This window comes from Rhyacophila brunnea, unplaced genomic scaffold, assembly GCF_057557595.1.
Source record: "Rhyacophila brunnea isolate RB1 unplaced genomic scaffold, BYU_Rbru_1.0 scaffold_4, whole genome shotgun sequence".
Classification (NCBI taxonomy): Eukaryota; Metazoa; Arthropoda; class Insecta; order Trichoptera; family Rhyacophilidae; genus Rhyacophila; species Rhyacophila brunnea.
This window is the reverse complement of record NW_028233068.1, coordinates 42,486,865-42,496,035: the sequence shown is the minus strand read 5'-3', so window position 1 is coordinate 42,496,035 and position 9,171 is coordinate 42,486,865. Positions and strand designations below refer to the sequence as shown.

At 31.4% G+C, this 9,171-nt stretch overlaps 1 protein-coding gene across 7 annotated transcripts in view; it reads left to right on the top strand.

Moving 5' to 3' along the window:
• Positions 1-395: 395 nt before the first annotated feature.
• LOC147067385 (solute carrier family 12 member 9) overlaps positions 396-9,171 on the top strand; it is a 29,712-nt gene continuing 20,936 nt past the window's right edge. The window contains exons 1-3 of one of the 7 annotated variants that reach the window (XM_085954136.1): positions 396-461; positions 1,820-2,104; positions 8,642-8,767. In XM_085954136.1, coding sequence (XP_085810262.1) covers positions 1,960-2,104; positions 8,642-8,767 — 271 coding nt within the window. In that variant the 5' untranslated portion in view covers positions 396-461; positions 1,820-1,959. The other 6 variants (XM_085954141.1, XM_085954137.1, XM_085954138.1 and 3 more) reach the window with 6 other exon arrangements.

Below are 9,171 nucleotides of genomic sequence, written 5' to 3'. Positions count from 1 at the left end.
ATTTGACAGACCTGACCTCTGAAAACCATCATAGTAGAAAGCGTAAAGGTTTGACTTGGCCGAGTTCAATTATTATTCGTGAGGTCACAGTACATTATTATCATTATTCTGGTCTATGAAGTCTGGGTGTTTCTGTTTTTGACTGTTTCACTTTTAGTACTACACAACCGTTTCATTTAGTACTAGGTATATGGTATCTACCATGATTGGCACTTGTAGTAAAGAAGAAGATAAAAGAAGGTTTCGACTTCCGTTTGGATTTTTTTTAGAGGAAATTAATTATTTTTCAAGAAGGTTTCTGGGCGGAAAACAGTTTTTACCCAACTGTTTTTCCAAATATTAAATAAATAACATTATTTTGTACTATGAATTCATAGATAATAATATATGAATTGAAAGAATGACGGCAACACTGAAGAAGCGTCAAAAAAAGTCAAATTTATTTATGTCAATTTGGATAGGTTAAAAACATAAATGTTTCTTCTTTTTAAGTGATGATATTTATGCAAAATGAATAAAAAATCCGTGATGTTAAAAGAGTTGCAATAGTATGAATAACTGCTTTACATGGTTTTCATGAAATAGGTATTTTGATAACACTCTGTCATCCGGGGGCGTTATTCTGTTCCGATACTGTCAGCTGATCGTTTGTTGTCTTTGTTGTGCTTACGTCAAATTATTCAATTTAACGTAATAATACTATCTAAATGTATGGTATTTTTTATATTGTATCCTAATCAGTTCGTATCATTACAAACTGAGTGGCTTTTGCGACTGTGGGAACGATAATTTTTTGGTATTTTTGTTGTGAATATTGGACTGGTGACGAATTCCAGGAAATTTGACGTTTGGTTGTTTGTCATCAAGTAGAAATAATTCAATTAGCTGCTTCTAATTAATAACGAAACTTTATTAAAAAATTCTTTAAACATTATCGATAATATAGTTTTCTATTTAAATATATTATTCTGTGTTCTAGATTTCGTTTAGAGAAATTGGGGTAGGTAATTCTATAATTTCAAAAGATAAATAAATATCCATTTTACTATATTAATTTGGTAATTTTTATACCGGAAGTTTTATAGGTATGTAGCATTTCTTTGGACATTTTAAACAACTACCCTTATTTATATTAGACTCTTTATTTATGTATGTAGGTAGGTACCTACTTACTGCTGAATGCACAAATAGTCAGCAATCTTGATTTGAACAACATACATTCTTTTGCCAATAATCCTGGAGTATAAATAGGACTGTGTATGTAATACTCTCATTGTTTTTAATGTTTAAAAGTACAGTTATAGTGCTGCAGACGACCGCATGACGATTTATCATTTTTTTTTTGGAAACAGTTTATCCCATGTAGACAGTTATATTAGATACCTTTTTCTGTCGGCGCAGATGCTTTTCGACACAATAATTGTTAATTTAAAGTTTGATATTTTCATACATTTCGATGCATCATTATCACACACTAAGATTAGGTTAGGTTGAGGTAGATTAGTTTAGTTTAGGCTATGTTGGGTTTGGTCTAAAAATAAAGTTATAAAAGGTCATATGGTCATCTGCGGCACTATTACCAAAAGTACATTTCTTAACTCGTGTTTGTGTGATAAATAGGTTATCTGTGTTAAACCAAAACCTTACTGTAAAACAATAATGAATAAATAATTAGATCATCTGTGGTGTACTTAGTATCCGTGTTTGATATAATGCATAAGTAAATGTGTTCTAACTAGCTCTTATCTATTGAAAATTCATAGATTGTGAATTTGCGCTGTTTATTTTCCCCAGATTTGTATTATTTTATTTATTATAGCTAAACGTCTGCTCGTTCATAATTATTGTAAAATTGAATTGTTGAAATCTGGACGTGTCGTAATTAATAATTCAAAAAAGTGATATGAGTGAAGTTGTGGAAATTAGAAAACTGTTGTAAATAGTGTTGATGGGAACTCGATGGTGACGATGTCTGGCTCAGATCCTCTCAACCCGGGGAGCATAAACAACGAAGATGTGCATCCAAAAGTCAGCTTTTTCAAAAACATTGGAGACTTATTTAAATGCAGAAAAAGCATTAATGTACCCAGGAATGTCGATGGAGGTATGCAATAATTTAAGATTATTTATTGTATTATACATTTCATTCTTATGCAGTCAAAATATTATAAGTCGTTTAAAGCATTAGCATTAGACAATCAAGTGTATCCACATAATTTCACACATATACAGATGGCCAAACTTGTGAAAAATGTTATCTACTGACTGGTATAGAAGAGCAAAATCAATCCATGATTCAAAATAATAATTATGTATCAACCACTTTTTTAACCACAATTAAGCATCTTTTGATAATGTGGATTTGAGTGTCCTATAGGTAGGTAGAAGTATCTGTATTATTTTTCAGTCTCCCCCTTGATATGTTACCATTGATTTACGAAATGCACAACAATTTGTCGCAGATGTACAGTAAAATCCAATCGACAACCGAATCTCGCTGCTTCGAAATGTTTTTGCATCAACATTCTATTTCCTACTTCGATCTTTCAATGAAGGAAAAGAAAGAGAACCTAGATTTTGAAGAGTGATCTAACCCTGATAGTTTAGTTCAATGATCTCCAATTGTCTGAATTCTGGTTGCCAGCCAGAGCAAGCAGTTTCATCTATTGGAGATAGGGCAATAAAGACTCTACTACCATTTGCCACTAAGTATTTACATACATAGGTAAGTACCAAGGGCATTTATAGTCAAGCCACGGGCACTAAATTGTGAATTCCGATTGTAGTGCTAGTTATTGCTTAATGCCCCGTTTATACGTGCATGGATTTTCTGCTAACAGAACATAATAATATCGCGACCATAACAAGAAAGTGCATGTGTAAACACGTATTATCGTGCAAGATTGCATGCATGGATCAAAAAAGTTCAGAAGCTTCTAAATTTTCATGCGGCATTTGGAATCCATGAGATATTTGCGCCTGAGCAATAGCGAACCTGCTGGAAAAAAAACAAACTACACCGCGCAAAAAAAAATTGACATTTAAGTACCAATTTTCACAACCAGTCAAATAGCACCATACAATTACAACATCATGTCTCGCTTACGCTTGAAGAATAATATTGGAGAGACAGTATTTCAAATCGAACTTAAAAGATGTAAAGAAACATGCCCTGAATTTTATATACATATTATATATAATATAATATATAGATTAGGTATTAGAAAGAATCACTAAAACCATGAAGAGAAATAGTTATGGGTAAAGTAAGTTACTACATGGCAAGCTTATGATGTCCTTCTGAGGGCGATAAGCAGTTTTAATTAATAATGATGATTACATCTGTATTTCTTGACTGTGTTTTTACTTTGATGTATTTAATATTAATCACTGAATATAAATCTGTTTACATCATTTTGCATCTTTACTAAGAAATGATTCAGACATTGTTTACATTATTTTTTATTTTTATTGTTGGTAATTAAGTCGTCTTGTGTTAATTTTACTAATGGCGAAAGAACAAGAGAATCATTCTTTGGAGGGACTTATTAAAAGTTACTTATGTATTGTTATCGGGGCTCGAAATTACACAGCCCGAGATAAGTCTTGAGAAAATTGTGTTGCGATTCTTGAATTATTAAGAAAATAATTAAATTGTCTAACATACTTACTTATTTTTTCTTAAAGTACCTACTTAATACATAATTAGTCGTCGGACACATGGTAAAAAAATCCTATTTATAATATGTTGTACATCCCTAATTATAGAACCAATAATGAACTCTTTTGTTATTTTGCTACAAAGAATATCTTCGACAATTTCAATTTCGGCTTTCAAAAATAAAGTTTCATATATTAACGTGTGAAAACTAAAGTATTATCTACCCTAATAATGATAATTAATAATTGATATAATTAATATATATGAAGACACATTAGTAGTAGGTATTAGAAATTAATAATATAAATTTTAATTACTTGATGGGAGTTTTATACTATTCCATAACATTTTTGGTTTTAGTGTCTCTGGTTTAGTCGTCCGACATTTGACTAATTAAACGATCATAAATAAGTTCAAAACAGTGATTAGGCAGATCACGCACTGCTTATGGGTGGCAGATAATTAATGGGAGAAAGAGAATAATACAATATTAATTGATAGTAAGTATGTGTGTTGCTGACCAAAATCGTCAGTAGAGATGCGTATTAAAAGTTTAAAGACCGTTTGTCTAAGGTAGGTAAGTATATAACAAAAAAATCAAGGACACTTCTTCCAGAAAATTATTGAATGCTCTGGTTTGTAAAGTTTTCTATTTCAAGTACTGATTCTTATTTAAAATACTGTGACCTAGAGTATAGATGCAATGGTTGTTTTAATTACCACATAATGCCACTTAATATAATAGAACTATGAAGTAAAACTTTTTTCTGAAGCCTTTAAGTATATATATTTATTATTACTTTGCACTGAAATGTTATTCACTAACGTTTTAGTTGATTACGGGTTATATTATATAAGTAAGTACCCAAGTTAAATTCAGTTCATAAAATGTTTAGATCGTTTAGGTATTTATATTTGTTTATTTTTTTGTGTTACAATAGTACACTGCCGTGTATTATGTCTTAGCAGTGCATTACTATATATGGGGCAAGGCACACCTGTCCCGTCCACACGATGGGTGAGTGGTCAAGAGCAAAGGTGACATGCAAAACTTCACATGTACACGCTACGCTGTTCAGTAGTTTCTGACTTGCTTGCAAACAGCCAGACCTCCCTTACTTTACTGACCACTTAGATATATTTTAATTTACCCTTCACAATTACAAATATGAAGTATCAAAAACATTCTGGAATTGTTATCGAGAGTTTGATAGGCTCCTCTATTAGTATGGTAACACTCTTTGTAGCAGCTGTCAAGTGGCTATCCTTCAATGTAAAACCGGTTCCAGACAATTCATTGATTCATATCATTAAATTAAATCATGAGATCTTGATAGTATAGTAGTTAATAATATTATTTGACCTAATGGTTATGCAATCTAAAAAAATGTCATTTTAATTTGTACTATGTGATAAACAAATCAGCAGTAATTGTTATAAGTACATTGCAATTACTGCTGATTTCGCATATATACCTAAGTACTTATATTGTTTTTTATAGTTAACACATTAGTATATTCTAGCGCCTGTACGCATGCATGGATTTACTCGCAATAATAGCGTGTAAATTAAACTATCGTGGCAATAACTGTTTATGCACAAAAGTGCTGGCTATCTCACTAATCTCATCTTTTAAGGATAAGTGAATGCATTTGTTGTCGTTGTGTGCTACTATTTTACGGGTTCGGACATGTTGTGAAAATCGGTAAACGTCAAAATGGTCTGTAGGGCGTAGTTCGTATTTTTTTCCGCAGGTTCGCCACTATCGTTCTACTTCGCATGCGCATTGTCACATAATTTGCAACTATCGTGTGAAAGTGAAGTCGTAAAACTTTTACGCATTTTATTGTTATGGTCGCAGCAATACGTATTGTCAGCAGTAAATCCATATATGTGTAAGCTGGTTATTCTATCGACCAGTTTTTATACATTATAGATTTAACTGATCACACATTATTTTTTTTATTCATTACTAAATACACTCAAGATTTAAGAATGTTATGTTCTTTAATATAGAAGAAATATTTTTTTTCCCACTTTTTCACTTTTTAGAAATTCCCAATTTTTCTTCTGGAATTTCTTCTATTATGGTATGTTTCTGATATTTTACAAAATTATGTTTTTTCTATATTAAAGAATATAACATTCATAAATCTTATGTGTATTCAGTATTGAATAAAAAAAAAATATCATTGTTCGCAAGTACAATAACACCGAACAATAAATATTTGGCTAGCTAATCTCCTTTGATTAGCGGAATGTATAGTACTTCAGATAATACGTAGTTTTTAGAAATAATTCTCATGAATCATGAAAGGATTGATGGGTTAAACTTAAAGGCTAGAGAGCTGAGTCGCATTTGGTTCAATCTTTTTTTACTAGTTTTTAGAAATAATTCTCATGAATCATGAAAGGATTGATGGGTTAAACTTAAAGGCTAGAGAGCTGAGTCGCATTTGGTTCAATCTTTTTTTACTAGGAATTTTTACTCACTTTTACTGAGGTTACAAAATTAGGCTTTTTTATTATTATAAAGTACTTAGTTTTGTCACAATGGTGTGTGTACAAAAAAGGTGTTTTTACTTATTTATTCAATTTTAATTGTAGGTCAGAATTATACTTTGGCTGGAAATACTATATTACTTACCATGATATTATGGATATGCTTGGTTCGCAATCTGCGCATATATTAATAAGTAGTGTTGTGAACTTTTCAAATGGTCCCCTTGAAGTTTATGGGAGATAACTTTGTTAAGAGATAGCATGCCATTATTGAGAAGGTCTTGATGTTACATAGGTATCCAACTGCTGGATTACGGGTCAACTGTAACTCAAATATATTTTTTAAGGGGGGGTGTAGCTTGCCGTTAGGGAATCAACTACTGACAGAATAGGAATGATACAATTTATATTGCAAATTTATATGAAAATTATAATATTGAAGCAAGCAAATGGTGACCATACCGAAGCTTGATTCGATATAAATAAAAAAGAATTTCAAGTTTTTTATTTCTTAGGAAAATCTATGTCTTTAATTTAAATAAATGATTCATCAAAAATATGAAATGCTTACTTATTTAAAAATATATCTTAAGCGTCAATTACATTGAGCTTTTTTATGAGCTGATTATTGGCAAATTTATAATCTGCCTGTAAATTCGCCCAGTGTAATCATCGAATAAGCTAATAAGCAGGTTGTAAACACTCCACCTAGAAAAGTTGAAAGCCGGTCAACTTTTCACACTACACGCCGGCGTGTGGGCTTACTGCGTCTGCGCAGTAGAGCGATGGTGGTGGAAAAACGAACTACTCATTTTGAAATTTACATTTTTGACGTTTAATGGAAACATTGTTATGGAGCGTAGCGACCTCCCGGTAAAAAAACGAACTACGTTCCGTCAAAATCGCTCGCTGGCTTGTGGCTTATCAGCGAATGGAAAGTTTTGTGTGTAATCATGAAGTCGCAGTAGCTGAACCGCCCGCTTTTGAATTCGCCAATAAGCAGCTCGTAAAAAAGCTCAATGTAATTGACGCTTTAAACTTAAATACTAAGATGAACATATTCAACAAAATAAATGTCTACAGTTTTTTTAAAATTGTTAGCATAGGTACTTACTTACCTATCTTTTCATTTAAAAATATTTTTCCTTTTAATGTTTTTAATGTACGTATTGCACATTTTATCAGTCTAGATGCCCTTAGTAATACTACAGTAGCTATTGCACTTAGCCGTAATGCAGTATTTCTCATACAGTGTTAAATATAATTATTGGTTTTTTAAAAAAATATTTCTTTCTTTATTGCAAAAACTGATAGTCTTAAAACTTAAATTTATTATTTAACCCTTCAAATGCTGGGAGGTATTAGAATGATAGTACCCGGTGGGCCACGAATTTCTCTTAAAAAATAAAATCTTAGAAACATCATTATTTAGAAATATTTTAAAAGTATATCATAAAGACTTGTAAAACGGTTAAGAATGTCACCATGATTACAAGAGATGGCAGTATATTGTGTACAATATATTAATTTATTTAAAACAACCAACCAGGGCTAGTATAGTGAGTGTAAAGTACAGTGTGTAATGATTTGTAGAGTTGTGGCATATATCCGGTAAATAATAATTAGTATTTATTTACCACACTGACACCCACGGTGGCCGCGCGGCTTAAATGTTGGACTATAAAGCCGTGGGTCTCAGGTTTGAAGCCTGGGTCTGGCAAGTACACATATTTATTGTTTTTCAATTTGTGTGTGTCAGGGTATGGACCTAGTACGTTAAGCAAGTGGCTGACATCCATTTCTCGTAAAAAACAAAATCTGTCAATACAAACCTCCACTCTGTGGAGGCCCATATGATCCTGTTAGGATCGGACATGGTCGAAAAAAAATAAATATTTACCACTGTTAATCATTGAATTATTATAATTCTTATAGACCGATTCTAATTCTTAATATTACAAAATGTTATTTACTTCTGGCTACCATGACTTATACATAGTTTCGTAAAGGGGTCACATATATGCGAGGTTATCATAAATGCTCTACTCTTTATTAATTTTATTGTCTGTGTTTCAAGATTATATACTACCACATTCATGCTGTGGATTTTCCAGGAATGTACTATTGAACAATTTTATTTACCTAAAAAAAATATTGTATGTATGCAACCACTATGATAATATTATTAAAAATGACCGCCAAGTATTAGGTATATTGTCAGTGTATATAAATAAAGAAAATATAATATTTAGGTTCAATAATAAAATCATAAAATATTAACAGCTTGCAATATATGTTATGTTTGATATACCTATTTAGCAGGTAGACTGATAAAATAACATATTTTTAAGTACCACTTAATATTTCTCATAAAAAGTAAATCACCCTTTCTACTCCCAAGAGAGTGCATATTATAGACCTAGATAGTGTGGAGTTATATTAACAGACTTACGAAGATTTGTAATTTTTGTGTTCCAGGCTATGTGGAGTTTGGTGACATCACGTTCGACACGGCTGCGCAGCAGAATAAAGTGGGGACCTTCGCAGGAGTTTTCTGTCCTGTGGTCCTTTCCATGTTCAGTGCCCTTGTTTTCATCAGAATGGGTAAGAAATCAGAAACTAATCATATTCATTACTTGATTTCGTACAACTACTTAGTCATCAATATTTTTAACATTTTTTCGTCTAAAAACATTTTTAATGTCTTTATATAAAATTTAGCTTAGTGTACATATTATCATGAACACACTATTACACCAAAACAGTATTTGTTTAATCGTTTCTCAGATATCCTGATTGTGACAAAATATATATTGAAAATAATTTGTAAACAGTAAGTATCAAAGATAATTGATTCATTCATTTATCCTTGACACAACAGGTCATGATGAACCATAATCTTATTAATTGAGTTAGCATTTACTTGGTAGAATTCCATTTTACAAGAAATGAAAATATAATTAATATTAAATTCTACAGTTTTTTTTAAAAAGGTTTGTCGATAGCTA